Source organism: Zeus faber (genome assembly GCF_960531495.2).
Source record: "Zeus faber genome assembly, chromosome: 19".
Lineage (NCBI taxonomy): Eukaryota > Metazoa > Chordata > Actinopteri > Zeiformes > Zeidae > Zeus > Zeus faber.
The window spans coordinates 24,860,668-24,886,508 of record NC_137206.1 but is presented as its reverse complement, the minus strand read 5'-3'; the positions used below and the strand labels follow the sequence as shown (position 1 = coordinate 24,886,508).

Sequence of the window (25,841 nt, the reverse complement as noted above, 5' to 3'; positions counted from 1 at the left end):
ATTGGATAAACTCATTCGACTCAATTTTAAATATCTGTTGCTATTATTGGCCTTTTCCTTGATTTTTTTCTTCTTTATGTATCTTCCCCAGAGTCCTGCATGGGTCTGATTTTCAAGACCCGCTCCTGCTCTGCTCCACAACATGCAATACCGTACCCGCCGCGTTACCTGCATATATGGCCAATTGGTTCCGCAGCCCGACCCGCAACCGCATATCCTTGTGCTATTTGAATAATTTGATTGGGCTTCATCAAGTACGTATAAAGTCATCATTTTGGTACACTTTATTATTGTGAAATTAAGATAATATATTTTTAAATGAAGGTAATTTAGTAAATACAATTGAAATTAATATATATTTTTTTCATTCTCATGAAAATGTGCAGCACAGTTAATGTGCCAGTTACGCAACTCATATTCCAGAGCTGCCACACAAAGCAGGGATTTTTGTTGTTTTGACTGTGGCTGCATCCGCATATCTGTGATTTCATCCTTGCACTCAGCACTAAATGGTCATTGATTTTGTCTTCAGTCACCATTGTTTTAGTTGAGTTACCACTTCTTGAGTTTTGAGGCCCGCTTATTCGGGTCTGAGTACAAGTCACTAAGGTTGAGTCCAAGTGACTAAAGTTGGGTCCAAGTGACCAAAGTTGGGTCCAAGTGACCAAAGTTGGGCCAAGTCACCAAAGTTGAGTCCAAGTCCAAATGACCAAAGCTGAGTAAAAGTCAGTAAAGTTGATTCCATGTCAACTATGTTGAGTCCAATTTCAAGTACCCAAAGTTGAGTCCAAGTCTGAGTCACCAAGGTTGAGTCCAAGTCTGAGCCACCAATGTTGAGTCCAAGTCATCAAAGTTGAGTCTGAGTCGAGTTCCAAGCTGTGCTTCGACACTCCTCTTCGAACACCAACCACATCTTTATCTGATTGTACCTTACTTACTTTTCCTGGTGCATCCTTGAGAGATGTCTAATATATTCAAGGTCATTCATGTTTTCCCTTCAATTGTTTCTTTGCCAAGTGAATATTTTTGGTGCACTTGCTTTTGTCTTCCGTCACCATTGTTGTAGTTGATTGTCGAGTCTGCTTGCAAGTCACCAAGGTTGAGTCCAAGTCACCAAAGTTGAATAAGTCATCTATGTTGAGCCCAATTCCAGGTACCCAAAGTTGAGTCCAAGTCTGAGTCACCAATGTTGATTCCAAGTCTGAGTCACCAAAGTTGAGTCCAAGTCACTAAAGTAAAGTCCCAGTCACCAAATTGAGTCAAAGTCACCAACGTTGAGACAAAGTCAAAGTTTTGTCCGGGTCCAAGTCTTCAAAGTTGAGTCCAAGTCACCAAAGTAGAGTCCAAATCAAAGTCACCAAAGTTGAGTTTGAGTTCTAAGTTGTAGTTCGACACTCCACTCTGTACACCAACCGCATCTTTATCTGATTGTACGTTATTGATGTTTCCTGGTGCATCCTTGAGAGAAATTCAAGGTCGTTCACGTCTTCCCTCCAATTTTTCCTTTGTGAATTGCAAATTTTTCGGTGCATTTGTGATATAATATAGATATAATATGCAAAGCGAACAATCAGCTGCGGCTGCTTCGTACAATTGAATTTGATCAGTACTTATGTCATGAAGTCAACTACTACGGGCTCTGCTGTCACCAAGATCAGAACTCAGACTCCATGTGCTACACTCCTTGTCTCTCGATTTTCTTTCTCAAGAACTTCACCTGGACCTGCTTTCCCTCTGCTTTGCAACCAAAGAGATTCTCTCTGATCAGAAGATAACCAAGTGCGTCAGCAAAGTGTTTAATCATCTCTCGACGGGTTGAATGTGATGTACTAAACTGTCACTGTCACAAAAGCTGATGTGAGCAGGGCCTTGTATTTGGCTATTTCTTTGATCACGGCATGCATTGATCCAACAGTCCAACAGTCAGTTCAATTAAACCAACATTTCTTTCTCTAAATCATTCTCTTTGTCGTTGAGAAAAAACAGTCATGTAGTAGTTGTGATTATGTTGACTTGAAACAACACTCTTATTATTTTTTTTCTTGAGAGTGAATCAGAAAGGTGCATGTCATCAAATACATATGTTTAAATAACTCATATATGCTAAGAAAATCACGTTTTCCAGATTATGGGGCACTTAATGTGCGTCCTGACTATCCAAGTGACCAATTAACACTGATCGTACATTCAGTTATTTTAACACCCTACCACACACACACACGCACGCACGCACGCATGCAATCCTTCTACTCTGCCTCAATCAATCTATTCTGAATCTCTCAATAATTTTCCACCTATTTTGGTCTCAGCTTTTTCTCACTTCCTCTTCCTTTCGCCTTTAATCTTCCTTTTTTTTCTCAGGCTCTCGTTCTCTCTACTATGAGTCACCCCCCCCCCCTCTCTCTCGCCCTCTCTCTCGCTCTTTCTCTCCCCCCCGCTCCTGTTCCTCTCTCTGTATCTCCGATGGGTAATAAGCAGTAAGCACCGAGCCCCACCCCCTGCTGTCTCTGCTGGCTCAGAGTCTGAACCCCCGAGGGGACTGAATTAGCGTAGGGTTTTCAGGTGGGGCATCACCCTCATGTCACAGCAGCTTGTGTAAGCTTCTGTACGTATATTGAAAGGTGGGCAATTTACGTTTTCACAACTATACTCTGTCTATATAATGAGAATGTTCACAGATTCGTACATCTGTACGATTGTACAATTGAACCCACCTGAATATCCATGGGGGGTCATCGAAAATATCACCTCAGTTTTATATGAGGACCCTTTCATGTCGACACCACCTTCATTTAGTTTTACGGTGTCACGCCATAATTTATAAAATATTATATTTACAGAAAGATTATAAGTCTGTATTACCAAAAACCCTCTCTCATTATCAGTAATGATTATTTTTAATGTAATTCAGTGAGAATTTCAATGTATACTGGATCCTGTTTTCCCGTTCTTTTAGTATTACATTTGTCCACTTGTAATTTCAGTAATTTCTGTAATTTCAATTCCCAATTGATGTTTTTTTTACTTTGTGAGGCTATAATTTGTCCCTGGTGTCATTACTAAATATCCTGAACGACCTCAAATCTCAAATGCCATGCTGTATGTGGAGTGTATGTGGCTGGATGTGTGTGTGTGTGTGTGTGTGTGTGTGTGTGTGTGTGTGTGTGTGTGTGTGTGTGTGTGTTGTGTGTGTGTGTGTGTGTGTGTTGGAATGCATGGCAGGTTAGTTGAGGGTATGACTTTGACACCAGTTGGATATATTTATATTTAGGGGTGACAATCTCTCTCTCTCACACACACACACACACACACACACACACACACACACACACACACACAAAATGCCGTGCCATTTACTGCTTCAGTCAGTTGATCGGTGTCCATTTTACTCTCTGCTGCTCTTTTCTGTCTTCCGCTTTTCTTAAAATTTCTGTTGAAATAGAAGAAATTCCGAAGGTAAGATGGGCTGTTTTTTCTTTCTTTCTTCTCCAGTTCTATGATCCTTCCTCTTTCTCTCTGTAATACTGGCCATTTCGAAACGCTTAACTGGAATAGAAAGCATTAGATTGGCACTGTATTTGGCAAAATCTCATGGAAACGTGAGTGATTCCATGAACCGAAGACCACCTTAAGACCACTGTAAGACCAACATAATGCCGAGTTCAGACTACAAGACTTCAACCTGATTTCCCACAGCTTTTTTGACCATAGAGATGGCCGAGGAAAGCCCCAGATCAAAGGCAAATCATAGCACGCTTATGTGAGCGACAAGCGCATAGTGTGAACTGCTCACGGCGCGAACCCAATGCTCATCCAGTGCTCGCCAACGGCTCGCAGACGCCGCGAGATATCAAGCAGGTTTAATATCTAGTCGCGTCAGGATCGAGTTGGGGGTGACGCAATGCGCTACAACCATTGAGAGAAAACATGGAGTGAGGTTGAGGGGAGGAGTCGAGGAGAGACTGGAGTGAACGGAGTAGCAGCCAGAAAAACACAACATACCTATTTCACTTTTCTTCTCTAGGTTTGTAAAATATTTCTTATTTAAATTCTGATTTTTATAAACAATTTTTACAGTGATCATGAATCAAATAAAAGGTAAATAATCCTGTCCCGCGCATGGTATTGCGTCCTTTCTCGTGTCGCGTGTGTTTCCTTAACAAAAGGTAGTTTGGAGTCCCGACTGACTGGTCTGGGATTCCTCCTGGTGAGAGATCTTGTAAAATGTGACCCCCACCCCTCAGTCATGTTGTGAAACCACAGCGACTTCAAGAGAAGGAAGACAGAAAGTTGTGTCATGTGAACTGTACTGCGATCTGACGACTTTAAAAGTCGTGTAGTGTGCCCATGGCATTAGACTACTTTAAATCCACTGTAAGACCATCGTAAGAGCAGCTCAAGACCACAGTAATACCATTGTAAAACAATTGTAACACAGTAAGACCACTGTAAGACTTTTTTTATGACTGTTTTAAGACCATTGTAAGACCATCTTAAAACCACCGTAAGAGCACCGCAAGACCACCTTAGCCAGGAGCAGCCATTCTGAGTGGCTGGTACTGTAAGACTACAGTAAGACAATCTTAAGACAATACACATGAGATTTGTTTATTTTGTGTTTGTGGACAGACACAAATAGACATGAGACAGAAACAGATCCAGAAACAGAAGCTCCACAGGTCATCCCCAGTCCCCAACGGGGAAAGTGGATGACCTTACGCAGAGCTAAACAGTTTCAAGTTGAGAACTTTGGTGCAGCGCCGACCGTCTGTTCAGACGGAGTTCGGCCTGTTTGGCCACAAAAGTAGTTACACAACAGGCTCGATTAACGCTACCATGGCAGCCACAACACGTCTACATTTGTCTCACTTGTCTGACAAAACGGACACATAGGGTAAGGGTTGCCAACTTTGTCTGACCAAATTTCCTGTATCAAAAGGGATGCCCATTATTATAGAACCATGATCATGCACAGCAAGACACACAAAGCATCAAACAGACAACATACACACACTCTCTCTCTCTCTCTCTCTCTCTCTCTCTCTCTCTCTCTTTCTCCTAAGCACACCACTTCATCCTGCTTTAGTAGAGTAACATAAGAATGCAAAATATGTGGTTGGCATGTACTCTGGGAATTTACAGTTTGATTAATTCTTCCCACAGCAAGGGACACAGAACATTGGCTCTAAAATTCCGCATTCGCTTCTTCACATACTGTCTCTTTAATCATGAAATATTGCCAAATGCCCAATACCAAAATACCCAGTGCCAACCTGCAAACTAGAAATGGTCATAAATGCTTGGAACCGATAGATCATTATTCTGAATTTGAACTCACTATTGAGCCTTCTGGAGGCCTCATTGATTCAAGATGGCGACGACTCGATAACCTCACTTTGATGACCTGAGGCTTGAGGGACGAGCATATGAAGCTGTTGGTTAAACTGAACTTCTGTGTGTAGCCTCCTAATTATCAGCACTGGGAATTTAATTTCAGATCCTGTGTATAATTGTGTATTACGATTTAATCTAGCATTTGTTGTACAATGGATAATATGCACTTGGATATTAATCAATTTGATGGCTGTTCACCCATTTTGAACTACAGAGACGAGGCACCTAATAGAGTGCATTTATCGAATGTGAATAAAATGGTTTAAAGTTAAAGGCCTTAGTTAAGCGATCACAGGGAAATACTGTACATGAAGTGTTTGGAGCAGCAGAGTATATGAATAGCAAGCTGGGTCACGCAACAGCAAGTAGTGTCATTTGCACATATTATATGTACAGTATGTACGGTATATACATATATCACAATAAAAGTCCCAGACACGCTGTCTGCATCAGTATATTAATGTTTATACGGATTATAGCAAATAAATATGCAGCATGTTATCGGCTCTTTATATCTTGTTTAGTCTTTATTAACTTTTTTTTTACCACTGGAAAGGTAACACTTTTTGTTTAATTCCAGGAGTTTTGCCCAATTCTGCCAGTGTTTTTCAACCACAACTGTGCCGTGAGAGCTTGCCCGGTTTGCCGTCAAAATGATTCAAATTCCACTTTAAGATATAATGTGAACTATCTCATGTGTTGCAAGATCAAAATTGCGAGGCTGCACTCATTAATCAAATTCATCAGTGGGCATGGGGTTATTTCATTGTAAAAAGTGACGGAAAACAGGTTGGGAAACATTGGTTTAATCAATATACAACATTTCCAAATGCAGCAACTAACAACGCCAGCTCAATCAGGTTTACTTAGGTGTTGTTATTTATAGCACTCTGATGTACATTATGCTCTTGTTTCTCATTGTATTTCATGGTGTTTATTTCATTGTGTGATTTTTAGCCAACCCATGAAGCCAAATCTCCACTTCTGTAGACAATCAAGTACAATTTATTTATGATTATGAATTTTTAAATAGGTAAAATACAGAAATATGTGGTGGGCATGGAAACGTACAATGATCAAGGTTATACATTTACCCATTATACATGATGTATTCTGGCTTTTCAGAATCAACACATTTATATCGCATGCCATGACATGTTATGCGGCGCCTCCAAAATGTCACAGTGAGATAATATAATGGAAAATCATTTAAGGATGAGATAACCTCTGAACTATGGAATGCTCCTTGGAATACTCTCATACAAGTCAAGTCTTAAGTTTGTCCGGAGTTGTGTGTAGTTTGCCCATGCAGTATGATGTCATGTTTTTCGAGACTGTTGAGGATAATTAAGCAGTATTTGTGACCGACGCAACTGCACTTCCTGGCTTTTTGCAATGCAACCTCTTTGGACCTCTGCTAGTTGTCTAACTTTGCTTCGAAAACTCACATATCAAAGTAGTAATTGTCGGTCCTCTTTCAGCTGGGACACATGCTGATATTGGCGATCAACCAAACATAATCAATATACCAATATATAACCAATATATCAGATGCATTTTTTAATTTCGATTTAGATTATAAAGTCAACCACTGTTTTCATGCGATGTTCCTGTTTGTCCATCCTCTGTTTACAGAAATAGCCCATTCAGTCTTTCCACTTTGTCATAGATTAAGCTATTTAGTCAATGCGATCATCCTATAATATGATTTGCATCAAATTATGTTTAGCGTAAAACCTCTGGTCCATCACTGATTAGGTATCATCAAAAGCCCAAAACTCTTTGGACACATCGGTCACAGCACTTTTAACAGATCCTTGCATCTGAGTTCAATGTGACTCAGTTATCTCAGTTATCGGTGGATCTGCCAAATGCAGTAGCGTTGGCAAATCCACTCTGAAATGAGTAGCAGCACTACCGTGGTGCTTTCTATCATTTATCATCATAGGCTGGCTAATTTGGAAAATCATTTTAATGGTGCACAAAAATCGAGTCGGTAAAGAGCCGATAAATAATAATTTGGGGGAATCCCAAGGTAAAGGGAATTATCTACACAAATGATTATAGATGGTTGATCACTGCATTTATGACACAATGCTGGACAAAATATATTGCAACGGACGAAATGTCATCCATCCTAAAAGACCAGCATCCAACCAAGCAACCAGGCAACCTTTTCCTGCTCCTGCTGTAGAACCACTTTGCATGCTGGGATACTTGAGCTCTCTTAGTTATTGTGTTCTCTGTCTGTTTTCAGTGAACTTGGTGAAGAGTGACCGATTTAGAACACAGTCTCATTAACTGCCCTTTTCGGCCAGTCATTGTTTGTGTTGAGGTCGCTGTGGCGATGGCTGGCTGGCTGGTGCTCTGCGTCTTGGCTGGCGTGTGGAGCCGGGGCCAGGCGGGGGACTGGGGGAGCTGCGCTGAGCTGATGGGTGGCGTGCCAGGGACCCCTGGCCTGGATGGACAGCCTGGACGGGACGGGCGAGAGGGACGTCCCGGGGAACTGGGCGAGGGTGGAGACGGAGGTAGAACCAAAACACTAGAACCCTGTGACCTGTGATAAATGGAAAAAAAAAAAAGTCTCATCTCCAAAAACAGATTCAACGATGAACAGTTTCAATTGAATTTAGGTTTTGTAATTTTCATGGATATTGCATTGTTCTAAAGGTTGAATGGGATATCAAGCCAATGCAATAAGGCCGCATGATTGACCTTTCAGTTGTGGAACAGTCCATCCAACCACAGGCGCTTTGGTGTACGCTCACAGGCGTTCACAGGCACTCTCATGTATGAGATGATTTGTTGAATCTTTCAATGAAAATGAAGTAATATGTAAGAAAAATCCCTGGTTTATAAATAGCTTTGAAAGCTCTCTCAACCTCTCTTAGGTAGCATCGGAAGGCAGGTTGGGTGAAGTTTGGGTGGTGAGGTATACAGTATGCATGGGAGGGTGGATGCACCTGGCTCCTCAGTGCGCATACTGAGGGGCATCTGAACATCTACCCCATGTCCATCCAATAAGACACACACACACACACACACACACACACACACACACACACACATCTACTGTATACCTTGTGTTCCAGGTGTAAGGGGCGAGCGAGGAGACCCTGGAGAGCCTGGAGATGCCGGGAGCTTTGGTCTACGGGGTTTTCCTGGCGTTCCGGGGTCACAAGGGCAGAGTGGAGAGGAACCGTTCGTGTATCGCTCGGCCTTCAGCGTGGGACTGAGGGCGTCCACTTCCACCGTGGATGCTCCCGTCGTCTTTACCAAGGCCTTTTACAACGAACAGGTCAGGGTTTCACCACGGAACATGGCGCAGGCTTAGATGGACAGAGAACCATCCTTCAATTTGCCATCTTGTTCTTCTGCCCAAAGCATCACTATGACAACATTTCTGGGAAATTCCGTTGTTTTATCCCCGGACTGTACTTCTTCACCTTCCACCTCACAGTGCAGGTAACACACACACACACACACACACACACACACACGCACACACACAAATTATTGAAGATTGTGTGGGCATGTACACCTGCTTTGTGTGTGTGTGTGTGACTCTGTGTGTACTTTATGTGTGTTAGGATGTTTTATGTCTAGTTGTGTGTAGCCTGCATGTGCATGTGGTATCTGTCTGTGTTTGTGTGTGTGCACGTGCGTGTGCGTGTTTGTGTGTGTGTGTGCGTGTGTGTGTGTGTGTGTGTGTCTGTGTGTTTCCAGCCTGCTGATTGCATTTTTTGTATGTGTGTTTATTTGTTTGTATTTCATGTATTCCGTGTGCATGTATTTCTCGTGTGTGTGTGTGTGCGTGCATGTGCGTGCGTGTGCGTGTGTGTGTCTCCCAGGGTGATGGTGTGAGGGTGGGTCTGTACCGTAACGGCGCTGTGGTTTCTCTGACCCTGGACCAGTTCCTGACCTCGGACCTGGACCAGGCGTCGGGCTCGGCCGTGGTCTCCCTGACGCACGGAGACCAGGTCTGGCTGCAGGTCGGTGGCAGCGACGAGGGCGAATCAGATCAGCAGCTTTTTAGGGTCCATCACACTTTAATGGTGTGGAGTATTTGGATTTTCAAACACAAATCCACTTCAATGATGTAGATATATTCTTTTATATTTTACCTCAAAATACACAACCTTTATAAAATGGTTATCTCGTATATAAGTATAAGTATATAAGGCTACCTGTATATAGTAAGTATTCTACAGGTAGCATAAAATTACCACCATTCAAGAAAATTTATACCGGAGCGAGTGAGCATAAAAAAATATAATTAAATAGAATAAAAGAACACATTACAGTAAGAGCCCACAAAGTAACAAGTACAGTGAAATATGAATTACAGACAAGACAAACAGACAAATTCAAATGAATAGGACAATGTAAACTACAGTTTAAACTACAACTAAAAGTGTACTTATATGTACAGTATACCAATATTAAGATATTGTACACAACGCACACAGAAGTACAGATCCTTAGGACAAAATTTTGCCCACTTTTTAGTATGCAGAAGTATACTTCTATTTGTGTTCTAGGAAGTTGACTAAATGTTTTCTTTAAGTATACTTCAATAACACTGTAATGAAGTACTTAAGAGTTGCTACGATTCATAAAAATGTGCTTCAAAGTGTGAAACACACTTGTGAGTGTACTCTTGAGTTTACTTCAGATCATAAAAAGTGCACTTTAAAGTAAATTTTCAAGTTAACTTTTGTATTGTATCTGTGGATATCATAGTACTGTCAAAAATATACTTCAAATTAGTTTTCTTTCGAAAATCTATGTAAACTCAAAGTCCACTTATACCGTATGGTATGTCGAAAAAACGGGAAACGGGAAAAACAGCAAAAACAACAGACTATACAATGTTGAAAATGTCAAAATATACTACGCCCAAAAAACGCCATACTTTACTATGTCGACAAATGTCAAAATATTCTATGCCAAAAAACATTGAAAAGTGACATACTATTTATGTCGAAAAATGTCAAAATATAACAATGCCGAAAAACACTGAAAAATGACATACTACATTAGGTTGATAATGTCAAAATATACCTCGCTCGAGAAAGCCATATGATACGATGCCAAATTTTTTTTTTTAAATGACATACTACAGTAATAGTAAAGTTCAAAATATAATACATGGAAAAACATCCAAAAACTATAAACTATATGTTAAAAATGGCAAAATATACTACGCCCAGAAACACCGTACTATGCTATGTAAAAAGTTCAAAATATACTTTGTGGAAAAACATTCAAAAACTGACATACAATTCTTTGTCGAAAAGTGTCAAAATATACTATGCCGAAAAACAGTGAAAAACTACATACTATACGATGTCGAAAAAGTTCAAAATACAGTGGAAAAACACAGAAAAATGTCCAAAAGCAACATACTATATACTTTGTCTAAAATGTCAAAATATACTATGGCCAAATCCACAATACTATACCATGTTGAAAAAGTTCAAAATATACTACGTGAAAAAACATCCAAAAACAACATACTATAATATGTCGAAAAACATTGAAAAATTACATACTATACCATGTCGAAAAATGCCAAAATATACTATTCCAAATAACATTGAAAAATAACACACTATGTCGAAAAAAGTAAAAAATATAGTACATGGAAAAACACCAAAAACAGCAGACTATGCTATGTTGAAAATGTTCCAAATATGATACATGGAAAAAGATCCAAAAACAGTAGACTTCAATGTTGTGTCGAAAAAGTTCAAAATATGCTACATGGAAAAAACATTTAAAAAAAACATACTATACTGTATATACGTTGTTGAAAAATGTCAAGATATACAATGCCAAAACATTGAAAAATGACATGCTATGTCAAAAAAGTTTCAAATATACTTTGTGGAAAAATGTCCAAAAGTGTTTGAATATATACTATGCCGAAAAAAATTGAAAAACTACATTCTATATACTAGGTCGAAAATGTCAAAATATACTTCAAAATACACTCATGGAAAACGGTCCAAAGGTGACATACTATGCTCCGTAGAAAAAGTTCTATGTATACTATGTGGAAAAACATCCAAAAACGCCATACTATACTTTATCAAAAAATGAGAAAATATACAATGCCGAAAAACATTAAAAAAACAACATACTATATATTATGTCGAAAAATGTCAAAATATACTATGCTGAAAAACACTGAAGATTGATATGCTATACTATGTCGAAGAAGTTCAAAATATACTACAGGAAAAACATCAAAAAACAATACAACAGAACAGAACTCAAAAAAACAGAACAACAGAAATATGTCAACAATGTCAAAATATACTACGCCCAAAAAATCCGTACTATACTATGTCAAAAAACTTCCAAATAAACTATGCTGAAAATAAATTGAGATATATTGAAAAACTACATACTATGTCGAAAAGGTTCAAAATATGCTCCATGAAAAAAATCCAAAAACAGCATACGTCAAAAAATGTAAAAAATTTACTATGTTGAAAAACATTGAAAAACGACATACTATACTGGGTCGAAAATGTCTAAATATACTTCGCCCAAAAATACCATACTATACGATGCCGAAAAAACATTGAAAAATGACATAATATACTGTGTCAAAAAAGTAAAAAATATACTCCATATTATATACTATGTTGAAAAACATGAAAATGTGACCCACCTACTTTAGGGTCATTTGGTGACTTTTGAAAAAAAAAAAAAAAATCCACATCATTTTAACATGGAGAATCAGAGCTTCCAAACAAGGTGTCACTTGTGCAAATCAAGCAAATATTTTTAAAGCTATGACTTGTTAATGACAAGGGTGTGGCAAACCGTGTTTCTGAGATAATCACCTCAAAGTTTTACCCACACCAGGTTCATTCAGCCAGCTCCCAGAGTGCAAATGGGAGTTGGCGGACAAACAAAGCCTCATGGATAATAAACATACTGCTGAATGGGCCAATCACGAACAGCTCAACAACACACAACTAATTTTGTTTTTAAAAAAGCTTTTATTTAATAGTAAGAATATACATGTTTTATAAAAGTGGAATTATTTTTGGAGTTTTAAAGTACGGAAAACATAACAAAATGTAGAGTCTATCAATATTATGAGTCTCAGAAAATCTTACATCTGAAAATCTGTCACCAAGCTCAACGGACTTCATCATGATATCGACTTCTTCCGTTGTAACAACAACGTTGTTTCCTCATGTAATCTAACCCGAATATTTAACTCCACGGTTTAACATTTTTATACTATTTATAAATCAAACTCGGTTTTGAAAATAGGTTGAGAGATAAAAAAACCCACAAAGGAACACGAATCTGGAAAAATCTCGTTTTCCTTTAAGAAGGGTTTTTTCAACTTACTTGGCTGCTCATGGTGATTTTTGAACTGTGCAAGATGGCAGCTTTTGCTGCGGTGGGTCACAAATATACAATTCCGAAAAACATTGAAAAACGACAAACTCAAGACCTATTGTTAGGCAAGCAGAGAGCTATTGTTAGGCAGGCAGATCTCATGGGGCAGGCAGATCTCACGGGAGCATGCTGGGTTCTCGTGAGAAGACGGCGGTGAGTACAGATCAACCATGGCGACGCCCTGCTGCACTGACTAAAACACAGACAATCTGCTCCCACTCAGTCAAATAACTAAGTGAATTGCAAAAAAAATCATATATTTATATATCAATTTTAAAAAAGGAACACTGCGCAAAACCAAAGTGGAGGACCTCAAGGATTATATCTATTTTTTTTATAACGAGTATGTCATGGAAGAGGATCAGGACAGCATAATCCAGCTAAGAGAAAGAAGACATACTCAGCAACAGACACAGACGATCTAATCCCGAGTGCCGCAAGGCTAGTGTCTTGGAAGAGACTTACAAGAAGTTGGACATGCTTGGTCCACTTCTCACATTTCTGAGATCAAAGCCAGCCTTGATTTCCTGCACCGCACAGTCGGCAAGATGCAAATAGACAACGCGGATCTAAAAACCTCCGCAAAGTGTTTCACAACGGAAGTGGAGGTTCTAAAAAAATGTTATCAAATAATTAAAGAGACTATCCTGGATATACAATCCAGAAGTATGCGGGACAACCTCATCTTTTCTGGGACCCCAGAGAACAACACCCAGTCCCCAGAAAACATGGTGAAAGACTTCCTCCACACTGCCCTGAAACTCCCTATGGACACCGTGAAGCAGATCACCTTCCACTGGGTTCACCGACTGGGACACCGCGTGGGGAACATTCCCCGCTCCATCATTGCCAAGTTTGAACACTTCAAGCACAAGGAGCTGGTTAAAAGCAAAAGACAGGAGCTGAAGGGAACCACACTTGGTATGAACGATCAATTACCCCAGCAGATCAATGACCGACAGAAGGTGCTGTACTCCACCCTGAAGGAGAACTGGCAGAAGGGTAAACACGTATTGCTGGTCACTGGTATATATTGACGGTCTGTTATTCCGGGTCTCCTCCACCATACCCTGGCTATTCTAAAAATGAAGTATGTATTTTGGTAATTCTGGTAATGATATACTGCGAGATGAAAAAATGAGCATGCTATCAATGTCAGGATTAAATATATTGCTCACTCTCATCATCTGACCTTCCTTATCCCCCCTCCCTACTCTCTCATCATCTCACCTCCTTAATCCCTACTACTCCCATCACTCTCACTCTTGTCAGTCTCTCACTATACAGTATGTATGTCTAACCCTGCAATGTTTTATGTTTATCTTTCTCTATTTGTCATTTGTTTGTGTAGATATGTATCCCTACCATCTTCCTGCAATACTAGGACAGTAAAAAGGAATGTAAAGGAGGAAAACTCTGACTAATCTATGGGAAAACATGGGCACGGTAGTACAGCTATTGCCTTAATTGCCAATAAGTTTGTTAGTTGGAATTTGAGAGGCCTGGGCTCACCTGCTAAACGTAACAAAATCCTAAGTCACCTTATTGTGATGAACCCCAGCTTCTGTCTACTGCAAGAAACTTACCTCTCTGCATCCAAGCACCTCAAACTCAACGCTAAAAGGGTTAATCAGATGTTTTCTGCATCATACAACAAAAAAAAAGAGGTGTTTCAATATTAATCAATAAAAGTATCCCATATCAAAATAAAACCACAATATCAGACTCAGAAGGCCATTACATAATGATAAACGGAATTTTAGGTAACATCAAATTAACGATAACTTATACTGTATATAGTATATGGCACCAATGAGGACGACCGAAATTTCTTTCAAAATATATTTCAAAACTCTTAGAATTCTCTGACTCAATTGTTATATTGGGAGGAGACTTCAACACAGTACTGGATCCAAGTTAAGACCGTTCTCAAACCAGAAATAATCACAAATCCTGGCATTTGTTGGACACTATAAAACAATATATGAGTGATCTTGCTCTTGGCGATTGTTGGCGATCAAATAACCCACATAATAGAGAATACACATAATATTTACCACCCCACCAAAGCTTCTCTAGAATTGACCTCTTCTTGACAAGTAACTCTGTAATGTCCAAAATCACTAATCCTGAAATCCACCCTATTGTAATCTTTGATCATAGGCCGATTAGCTTCAACCTCATAAATGAGACCAACCGGAACCCTCCTGGCAGGTGGCGGTTTAACACCTCCCTTTTGGCAGATAGATAATTTCACCATTTTTTTTCCAGAGAATGGACTTTCTTCTTTGAACTGAATGACTCTCCAGAAATATCACCATCCTTTCTCTGGGAAACGGCAAAGGCATTTCTAAGAGGTTATATTATTTAATTCTCAACTCACAAGAAAAAAAAGGACAAGAATACCAAAATAAACTCGAACAACGACTAAAGGAGTTGCAGTCCCAACAAGCCCACTCACCCACTGAGTTAATCCGAAATGAGTTCCGGAAAATTACATCTCAACTTGATAATATCATCCATCAAAAGACACAATTCCTCATGCAACGAACAAGAGCAAATTATTTTGAATTCAATGACAAATCAGGTAAATTTTTTGCCAATCAATTGAAACGCGAAAGGAAAAAAACACTTTACATCCATCAAAGACCCACAGGGTAGGATAACGTAAAACATCACTAACATATTTACAGACTTTTATAGTAAGCCATATCACTCTAATATATCATACATTAACTCATTCCTTGTGATATCGACCTCGCTAAACTTTCGACAGAGCAGGCTACCACATTAGATCAACCACTTACTCTAGAAGAACTCAGGAAAGCTCTCTTCTCAATGCCCAACAATAAATCACCCGGCTCAGATGGCTACCCAATGGAATTCTATAAATACTTCTGGCCCCTTATAACGCATTATTCATTAGAATGGTTACAGAGATTAAGTCAACCTCCACCATGCTTCCACACATGAATGCCGCTCTTTTTTCAGTTTTGCTCAAACCCAATAAGGACCCAACCCTCACCTCTAGACCCATAAGCCTTATTAATTAGAATTTAAAGATTATTAGTAAAACACTTACTAACGTAATTGAAAAAGTAATTCCATTTATAATTCACCCAGACCAAACAAGCTTTGTCAAAGGCAGACACTCATGCAGCAATATGCGCTGTTTATTCAGTCCGATCAGCATATCTCAAAGGAACAACTTAAATACTGTTATTGCCTCTTTAGATGCTGAAAAAGCATTTGACAGAGTTAATTGGACATATCTCTTTACAACCCTCAATAAATATGGCTTTTGAGTGTCACTCATTCAATGGATCAGAATCCTCGACAATTCCCCATATGCTTCTGTCATCACCAATGGTTACACTTAACAGCGTTTCACTCTACAATGCGGCACAAGACAAGGAAGTCCGCTCTCCCCTTTACTGTTCGCCATCTTTATTGAACCCCTCGCGGCGGTAAATCCGTCCATCCGGCGGTAAGCCCTGCATGTGCTATTGGTGTCCACCATTAAATTGCGCTTGGATCAAGTTACTGAAGGAGCTCGTATGTACTTACGCCAATCCTCTCAGTCATTAAGACCCATTATTAGGTGGGGTGCCGGCAGGGCATCTATGATTTGGGATCAGAAGATTGCAGGCCTCAATCAGTGCTTGCAAGATGGCTCCGGAGCAACAAGTAAACAAGTAAGATAAAGAAATTAATTAAAGACACAAACTTATGAAATGAAAAGAAAGATGCAAATATGGTATGTGAAACAACGATGTGTAGTGTCATTATTTTCTAATATTACAACAACCGATCACGATACATGTTTTTGCGGAAAATGGAGGTTTAACGGGTGCTTCAGTGGCAGATATAAATGAGCGTGAGGCTCCCGAATCGATGAGAAAGGTTAATTTGTGACTTTTGATATGTAAATCAAGGGTTGGGAACTCGACAACGGCATTCTGATACATGGACGTGTGTATTTCGTCATTACTTTTATCATGTGTAACTGAGTCTGTGTGTGTGGGTGCGATTCACAATATTCACATTTGTGTGAGTATGTGTACGTGTCACTTGATCAATGTGCAGAGCCATGGCTTGGGTCGTTCCCTGGGGTCCCCTCCCCCCAGCGTCAACTGTGATAGTGTCCAGATTCCCCTTTTTGACTCCGGTTGGCCTGTTGTCGTCTCTGTCGTGGCATGGAACAGTCGCTTGCCCAGTGTCCTTCCTGGCTGCAGCGATAGCAGGTGTTGTGGCCCGTGTTGGGACCTCCTCAGCCTCTGCGATTAGGTAGGCGTGTTCAGCGTGGAGGAAGGTGTCGGCAAAGGTGGCTGTCTTCCAGATGACAAACGAGCATTTCAACATGTCACCAAGTGTGGACACGAGTCCGTTGATGAATGGGGATCGTCTCATATGGTGTCTGGTGGAGGTTATTTTCTTGCCCCTTTCATCCGGTTGGGTGGAGGTGGAGGTAGCCATATCTGCAGGGCAGCTGCTCCTTGCAGGGCGTCGTCGTCGCTGTCAAGGTCGACCACTGGTATGTTTGCGTTAATGATGTTAGGCTTGTCGTCAGGGACGAGGGTTGGTGGATTTGGAGGTTGACACCGTACGGGAGGATGGGAGTCAAGGTCCAGATAAAGAATCTTTCCGGTAATATAGGGTACAAAGAAGTACATTGATTAGCATAATACAGTGGTGGTGCTGATGGTTTCTGCTTCTATTGGCCCTATTCTGCTTCTGATTTCCCTGATCCCGGTCTCTCTGACCTTTTCCTCTCCCTGCTTCTTATTTTTCTTTTCTCTATTATTAGCTTCCGAAACACACTCTCCAAAAGCCCACCAATCGGCCTTGTACTTCTTCTTTTTCATTTCTTTATCTTGTAACCTAACTTTCAGCCGCTCTGGCTGATTTAGACTAAACTTCCTTATGTGGGAAAACCTAAGCTTTCCCATTCTACCGAGCTTATTACTGTTCTGTCATCTTTTCCCTTCATACATTTGTAACATTCCTTGGATTCCCTAATTGTTGATTGCATAATTCCTGTACCTTCCAAAGCTACTTAAAAATTGTTATTTTTTATTTTATATTAATTTTATTATTTCATGATTGCATTTTAACCTGGCGATTTCCTTTGTGTCAATTGGTGTTTCCTTATTCTCCGTTTTTATCTATTTCATGTACTTATAACAGTCTCAATAGATAAATCTAATTATATTTCACATACTTTTCGGTCTCAATAGAACTGTGGAAACCACATTCCATTTCACGTACTTTACGGTCTTAATAGAAGTCTAGGTTCGATTTCACATACTTTTTTACAGTCTGAATAGAAATCTAGGTTCGATTTCACCAACTTTATTAGTCTAAATCAAACTTGTTTCAATATCACGTACTTTATTATAGTCTTAATAGAGCTCTAGTTAAACATCGTCGTCACTATATTTCCACGCTTCTTCTAAACCTCAGTTAAAAATTTGAGAATAAAACAACTAATGTCTTCACTTTTGGAAAGTCCGTCAGTATTTGGCTCATAAAATCAATCCTGAGTATAGAACATTTTAATTTAGAATTGGAAGATTTATTTCAAACACTTCGCTCAACATCTGTCTTACCCCGCTATCAGGAATGTAGATCGAGGTGGCGCCCCGGAGTCCCACCGAAGGATGGTCCTCCAAACGAGGGTTTTTTGTCTATGTTGGCTCCGTCGTCGATGGTCCCTGTACACAGCTCGATTCCGTTTGTGACGCCAGATTATGTTACAGAAATTAAAGGGTCGCTTTAATCTACAGTTTGTCAGTTGGTGGTTTTTAAATAAAGAGGCAGACAGATGTTTGTTTTAGCTTGTACAAGGGTCGAATCAGAGATGAGCTCAAGAGCAGCTCCCTGAGATGAACAGTTTATTCAGGACGCGGACAAGTTTATATAGTCTTGGTTCGCATTAGATTCAAGATTCAAGAGGTTTATTCGTTACATACATATACATACTTTCATACATATATGCAGTGAAATGTCAATGCAACGCACCCGCTGATTACACACAATATGTTCTAGACTGGACACAATAGTTACCTAGGAATTTCAACTTCACTAACTAACTGATTCCTCAAACGTAATGCAGTAAGTCAAATACTATAGAATAAAATAAAATATATAGAATAAAATAAAATAAAATAAGAACTCAAAGGTAATGCAGGGTGGGGGTACAAAATAGATAAAGGGAACAGGCTTATGTACTATATGGGATAGGCTTATGTATATGGGATAGGCTAATTATGTATATACAGATATGTGCATTAAAGTGGCATGTGAATAAAGTGAGGTCGTGTTTGTGAGATATACAGCACATTATACAACAGTACAGCACAGCAATATGGTAACATTGTTTATAGACCAAAAATATGGTAAGGTCGTTCTTCAAAGAGGGGGGTTGGTGGTGGTTCTGTATAACAAAAAACTGTACTCTTGTCATCTTATAGGTCATCTACAGGACAGAGTTATTCCAGCAGTTCCTGATGATATAAGAATGAATAAGGAGTTGCATTGCAGGTTGAGAACTTAAACTCCACTTGCAGACTAATTGCAATGGATCAAATACTCTAGATGCAATGGAACAAATACTCTGTGTTGTATGCCCAGCACGCTGATAGCACAGGTTGAGAAAAAATAAGAAAAAAGACATACTATACTATGTCTAAAAATTTCAAAAAATACTATGTGAAAAACTTTCAAAAACAGCAGGTGTCGATGTATACTATGTCAAAAATGTCAAAATATACTAACACCCCAAAACGCCATACTACTCTATGCCGAAATATGTAAAAAAATACTATGCCGAAAAACATTGAAAAACAACACACTATACTAGGTCGATAATGTCAAAATATATTAAGCCCCAAAACACCATACTATACTATGCCGCAAAACATGGAAAAATTACATACTATACTATGTCGAAAAAAGTTCAAAATATACTACTTGAAAAACATCCAAAAACAGCAGACGTCAAAAATGACATACTATACTATGTCGAAAATGAAAAATATATTCTACACCCAAAAACGCAATACTATATTATGTCAAAAAGTTCAAACTATAGTACGTGGAAAAACATCTAAAACCAACATACTATACTATGTAGAAAAACTTCAAAATATACTGCGTGGAAAAACATCCAAAAAATATATACTATAATATGTCAAGGTCGAAAAAGTTGTCAATATGACATGAAAAACCTCCAAAATCAGCAGACGTTGATGTATATAAAATATACTACCCCCAAAAAACGCCATACTATATTTTGTCGAAAAATGTCAAAAAATACTATTCCGAAAAACGTCCAAAAACGACATCCTCTACTATGACGAAAATGTCAAACTATACGCCCAAAAATGCCATACTATACTGTGGTGTGGGGATGACGTGGTGAGCAGCCACACCTGACCTGGATCTGGATGACTGGGATCAAGGTGGCCGCATACCTGTTGCTCGTTGGTTGGTCTAACGAGCAGCAGGTTAAAACCCCCATCCTCACACACTCAGGATAGGAGCCCTGTCATGACATGTTCTAACTGCTCCTGGCTAATTCCACCGAGCCCCCTCTCTACAATAAACTGGTGTCTATAACCCACCGTGGCTGGAGGAACTGCCATATATACTATGCTGAAAAACATAAAAAAAATTCCATACTATACAATGTCGAAAATGTCAAAATATACTATGCCCAAAAACGCCGAACTATACTATATCCAAAAAGTTCAAAATATTCAAGGTGGAAAAACATCCAAAAGGGACATACTATACTATAATGAAAAATATAGCCACTGGGGTGCACAAGCCAGTGTATCATCAGTGCCGGTCCCAAGCCCAAGATGAATAGAGAGGGTTGCGTCAGGAAGGGCATCGAGGCCCGAGTTAACAACGACCACCACTGGTGCCGTTAGCCAACAGGGTGCCAGAGGGTATTGTGCTACTGTCGGCCGAAGAAGAAGAAGAGGAGGAAGGCGTGTCTGGAGACAGCAGGAGAGGGAGGAAGGTAGGAGAGTAGAGTTGAGAGTAGAACTTTGAACGTTTGTTCTGTAGTGAGAGTAGGGAGCAGGTTGAGGAGAGCCTGAGGAGTTGAGGCATGCATTAGAGAGAAGAATGGAATCCTAACCCTAAGGAATGAAAGTCAGCAGGAGTAAAACAGAATACATGTGCCTGAATGGGAGGGAGGGCAGCGAAAAGCTGAGAATGCAAGGAGAGGAGATGGAGAAGTTCAAGTACTTGGGGTCGACCATTTAAAGCAGCAGAGAGTGTGGGAGAGAGGTGAAGAAGAGAGTACAGGCAGGGTGAAGTGGGTGGAGAAGAGTGTCCCGAGTAATCTGCAACAGAAGGGTTCCAGCAAGAGTGAAGGGGAAGGTCATCAGGACGGTAGTGAGACCAGCTATGTTGTACGGTTTAGAGGCGGTGGCACTGACAAAAAGGCAGGTGGCTGAACTGGAGGTGGCAGAGTTGAGGATGTTGAGTTTTCATTGGGAGTGACAAGGATGCACAGGATTAAGAATGAGTACATTAGAAGGACAGCTCAGGTTGGACAGTTTGGTGGCAAAGTGAGAGAGGCCAGATTGAGATGGTTTGGACGCGTGTGTAGGAGAGATGAGTTACATTGGGAGAAGGATGCTGAGGATGGAGCTGCCAGGCAAGAGGAAAAGAGGAAGGCCAAAGAGAAGGTTTATGGATGTGGTGAGGGAGGAAAAACGTCCTATACAAAAGCAACATACTATACAACGTAGAAATAGTTCAAAATATATTACGTGAAAAAACATCAAAAATGATCTACGACAATATGTTGAAAATGTGGAAAAACATCCAAAAGTGACATACTATAATGTTGAAAATGTCAAAATATACTTTGCCGAAAAATACTGAAAAACGATAAACTATACTATGTTGGAAAAGTTCAAAATATACTATGCCGAAAAACACTGATAAATTATATACTATACTCTGTCGAAAATGTCAAAATATACTACGCCTAAAAACGCAATACTATACTGTGTCAAACAGTTCAAGAAGAAGAACACACCACACTACACATGCTTGTCAGACGATGATGGGTGCATGTTTTTGGGTGGGGGTCCTTACTGACGTGAGGTGGAGGAAACCCCATGTGAGCACGGGGAGAACATGCAAACTCCACACAGAAAGGCTCCTATTTGGGAGATAACCCAAGATATTTTTTGAACTTTTTCTACATAGTATAGTATTGCGTTTTTAGGCGAAGTATAAAATATACTACATGGAAAAACGTCCAAAAGCAACATACTTTACGATGTAGAACAAGTTCAAAATATACTACATGGAAAAATGCCGTACTATACTATGTCGAAAAATGTCAAAATACACTTTGCCGGTGTAGTTTAGTTTCTTGATGGGTGTGATGTGTTGAAGAATGAAGGAGTGACCGCTGACACTGACTTGAATAAAATAATAGTTTTATTACACAAATCAGCATCAAACCAGACTTGCCATGGATGTCCTGGGAGAGACCCAAGCCGGATGGGATCTCTGCCATCTCTGCATTCGCTTTTAAAGCGGTACAAAGATAACATACCACATCTGGTTCCAATCCATAGGTGCCGCTCAGCCTATATCCTGTCCTAAATGTAAACCTTTCCTCCTCTGGTCGAGCTGGAAGAATCAACAAAATTCCTCTCCCATAGGACCTCTCAATAGACCCATTGTTGTTTTCGTTCTTCGTATGACATCGAAGCAATAAATCTAATAGTAACATAGTTAATATTATGACCGCACTATATCTCAGCTTTGGGAGCTCAGTAACCTATTCACCTCAAACCTTCCAGACACCTCACCGGAAAACATTGAAAAATGACATGTACTATGTTGAAAAATGGAAAAATATACTATTCCGAAAAATACAGAAAAATTATATACTATACTATGTCGAAAAAGTTCAAAATATACTGTGTGAAAAACATCTAAAACCAGCAGACGTCGATGAATACTATGTGTAAAATGTCAAAATATACTTAGCCTAAAAACGCAATACCATACTATGTAGAAAAAGTTCAAAAAATACTACATGGAAAAACATCCAAAAACGATTTACTATAATATGTTGAAAATGTCAAAATACACTATGCCCAAAAACATCCAAAAGTGACATACTATACTATGTCAAAAAATGTCAATTCATACTATGCAGAAAAACACTTAAAAAATTATTTACTATAATATGTGGGGGAAGTTCAATATATGCTACGGTAAAAACGTTTTAAAACAACAGAATTTACTATGTCGAAATTTTCAAAATATACTACCTGAAGAAGATCACACTATAATATGTTGAACAATATTTAAAAAAAACTATGCCGCAAAACACTGAAAAATAACATACTACAGTAAGTCTCCGACATGGCTGGGGAAAAAACTGTGCAGAATTGTTGAATTTAAAATGAGGGCATGTGAATGCTGCGTCTCCCTGACATTTTGTGACGTTGCCAGCGGAATCCCTTTGTAAAGTAAAGAAGTTGAACGAAAGAATCACTAACGAGTAATGCCCATCTCCATCCGCGGGGGCGGCCTGTATAGAGGCAGCTTACGCAACCCCGATGTCGCTGGAAAATGAAGAGGAGAAATTAAGCGTTTTTTTAATATGTATATAATTTATTGCGGTATTACCGTATCACTTGGTGTATCGCAAAAAATAACCAATCACGATATTATCATATCGGTACCCAAGTATCACGGTAATATCATATTGTGAGATCCCTGCCGATTCTCACCTCTATACAAAAGGTCAATTTTTTATTTTATTTGTTTCGGACGACAGCTTGTGTTAGGATCCCCTCAATGTCAAAGAGTGAGGGTAAAGATGCCGATCACACACACACAGCCTCTATATACAAGGAAAACCCAAAAGTACAAAGTCGAGGGGTGTGTGTGTTGGCTTCAAACAGCCTCATGGAATCGCGGTAACATTTGCTGATGTTAATTACAGGGTACAAATTCATTTCACTGGGGAAAAAAACACATCTAATTCAGATGAACACCAAGGAGACCTAATTATTGTGGAATGCTAAAAACCAATTGCTTGATGCATTATGCAAAATAGACATCTAATCCTAGCTCCTAGGGCACAGTGTCCTACATGTCTCGTATTATGATTCAATTCTCTTCTGATCCCAACTGGGCTTTTTAATTTTTTTTAATTTTTATTTTTGTATTTTTGTATTTTGTATTTTTTTTCATCTATCTATCTATCTATCTATCTATCTATCTATCTATCTATCTATCTATCTATCTATCTATCTATCTATCTATCTATCCATCTATCTATCTATCTATCTATCTATCTATCTATCTATCTATCTATCTATCTATCTATCTATCTATCTATCTATCTTTCTATCTATCTATCTATCTATCTATCTATCTATCTATCTATCTATCTATCTATCTGTCTATCTATCTATCTATCTATCTATCTATCTATCTATCTTTCTATCTATCTATCTATCTATCTATCTATCTATCTATCTATCTTTCTATCTATCTATCTATCTATCTATCTATCTATCTATCTATCTATCTATTTATTAATATTTATTTATTTATTTAAAAAAAATTATATATATTATTAAAAAAAATTCATGTTGATAGTGTTATTTACGTATTTAGATCTAACATCAACCGATATGAAGCTGAAGTTCATTTTACAATAGTCACAAATCCCTTTAAAGTGTAAAAACAGCCGATCAATCTCGTTTTTCAAAACAGGATGGCTAAAGGAGTTTTTCGGGATGGGAAGGCAGTGAGAGGTTTCTATCTTCGGTGGGATTCCGTGTTTTAGGAGCGTCATGACTCCCGTGAGAACCACAGATAACCTTCTGCCCTCCCCTCTAGGTGTACGGCACGGGACGGGAGGAGGGACGGATTTACGCCGATGTCAACAATGACTCCATCTTCACCGGATTCCTGCTGCGGCCCTGCCTACCCGGCCAACCGTGGTGGTGACCTCTCAACTGTGTTCGATCAGGTCCTTTTATCCATCGTGCTTTTCATAATCAAAAATGGAACATATTCAGATATTTAACCTAAATACAGCATAAGTAGTCTTTTGCCTGTTTTTTTTTTGACTTGTGTTTCCCAAAGTGTGGGGTCTGCCCCCGGTAGGGGGACGCATAGATAATGCAGGAGGTTGACTGAAGGGTAAATTATGGAGAGCGAAACCAAAATTGATAACTGAATAAATCCTGTATTGTACGTTTTGAATTAAATCCAATAAAATGTAAATGTTACACAGTTACACTTATTGTATGTAAAAAAATGTGTACATTCACAAAAGTTTAAAGGATGATTGACTGATGAAAAGCTGCAGTGTTGCTCATCTGCATCTCATTTTTGTTAATATAAATACACACTACAATCTTTAAACAACGATTGTTTTCATTTATCTGATAATCCCTGAAGTGTGGACACAACTATTAATTCAAGGGTTTTTTCTTTATTTTTTACGATTTTCGACATTGTTGAATAATAGTCGTCAAAAGACGTCAAACCTATGAAATAACACACATGGAATTATGTTGAAGCTGGAATCCAGCAGGGCGCTGTGGGGTGATGGGTTCAGATGCTGCCTTCCAGTGCTGCGATCACAGCTTCGAACATCAATCTTTGTTTTTCCATCCAAGTCCTGTTCCTGGGATAAGATGACTAGAGGAGACGATCAGTCTCTGTAAGACTCAGTGGGGTCGAGGACATCGTCCTCTGTAGGAGACTGGGAGTTCAGGGTTTGATGAGCACTTGTGAAAGCCTGCAACACAACTGTGTGAAAAAGGGGACCCAGTGGCACTTCCCTGGCTAAACAAAAAACACGTCCGTGCATGTCGGGCCACTGGCCTGTTTGACTTCCTCTCCGCCCCTGCAGCTGGATTGCTACAACAAATCGTAACGCAGTCCCCCCGGGCCTGGGTGCGACCGCCTCTGTGAGTGATGACGCAAAGGGGAGAGGAGGGGAGTTC

The 25,841-nt window shown here is 39.4% G+C and overlaps 1 protein-coding gene across 3 annotated transcripts; it reads left to right on the top strand.

Annotated features, from left to right (window-relative positions):
* The first annotated feature begins 3,331 nt into the window (after positions 1–3,331).
* On the top strand, positions 3,332–25,128 carry adipoqa (adiponectin, C1Q and collagen domain containing, a). Of its 3 annotated transcripts, none has more exons than XM_080020360.1 (6): positions 3,332–3,456; positions 7,713–7,922; positions 8,487–8,692; positions 8,779–8,859; positions 9,309–9,386; positions 24,724–25,128. In XM_080020360.1, exons 2-6 carry the CDS (start codon positions 7,742–7,744, stop codon positions 24,832–24,834), a joined length of 657 nt encoding a protein of 218 aa, XP_079876486.1. In that variant the 5' UTR covers positions 3,332–3,456; positions 7,713–7,741; the 3' UTR covers positions 24,835–25,128. The 3 variants fall into 3 exon arrangements, with proteins under 3 accessions (XP_079876486.1, XP_079876484.1, XP_079876485.1); XM_080020358.1 differs by having other exon boundaries at positions 9,246–9,386; XM_080020359.1 differs by lacking the exon at positions 3,332–3,456 and adding an exon at positions 3,887–4,024 and having other exon boundaries at positions 9,246–9,386.
* The last annotated feature ends 713 nt before the right edge of the window (positions 25,129–25,841 follow it).

Coding starts and splice junctions, on each gene's coding strand:
- adipoqa (XM_080020358.1), top strand. CDS start 7,742: ATGGCTGGCTGGCTGGTGCTCTGCGTCTTGGCTGGCGTGTGGAGCCGG. Junction 7,923..8,486: donor GGGCGAGGGTGGAGACGGAG/GTAGAACCAAAA, acceptor CTTGTGTTCCAG/GTGTAAGGGGCGAGCGAGGA. Junction 8,693..8,778: donor AGGCCTTTTACAACGAACAG/GTCAGGGTTTCA, acceptor TTCTGCCCAAAG/CATCACTATGACAACATTTC.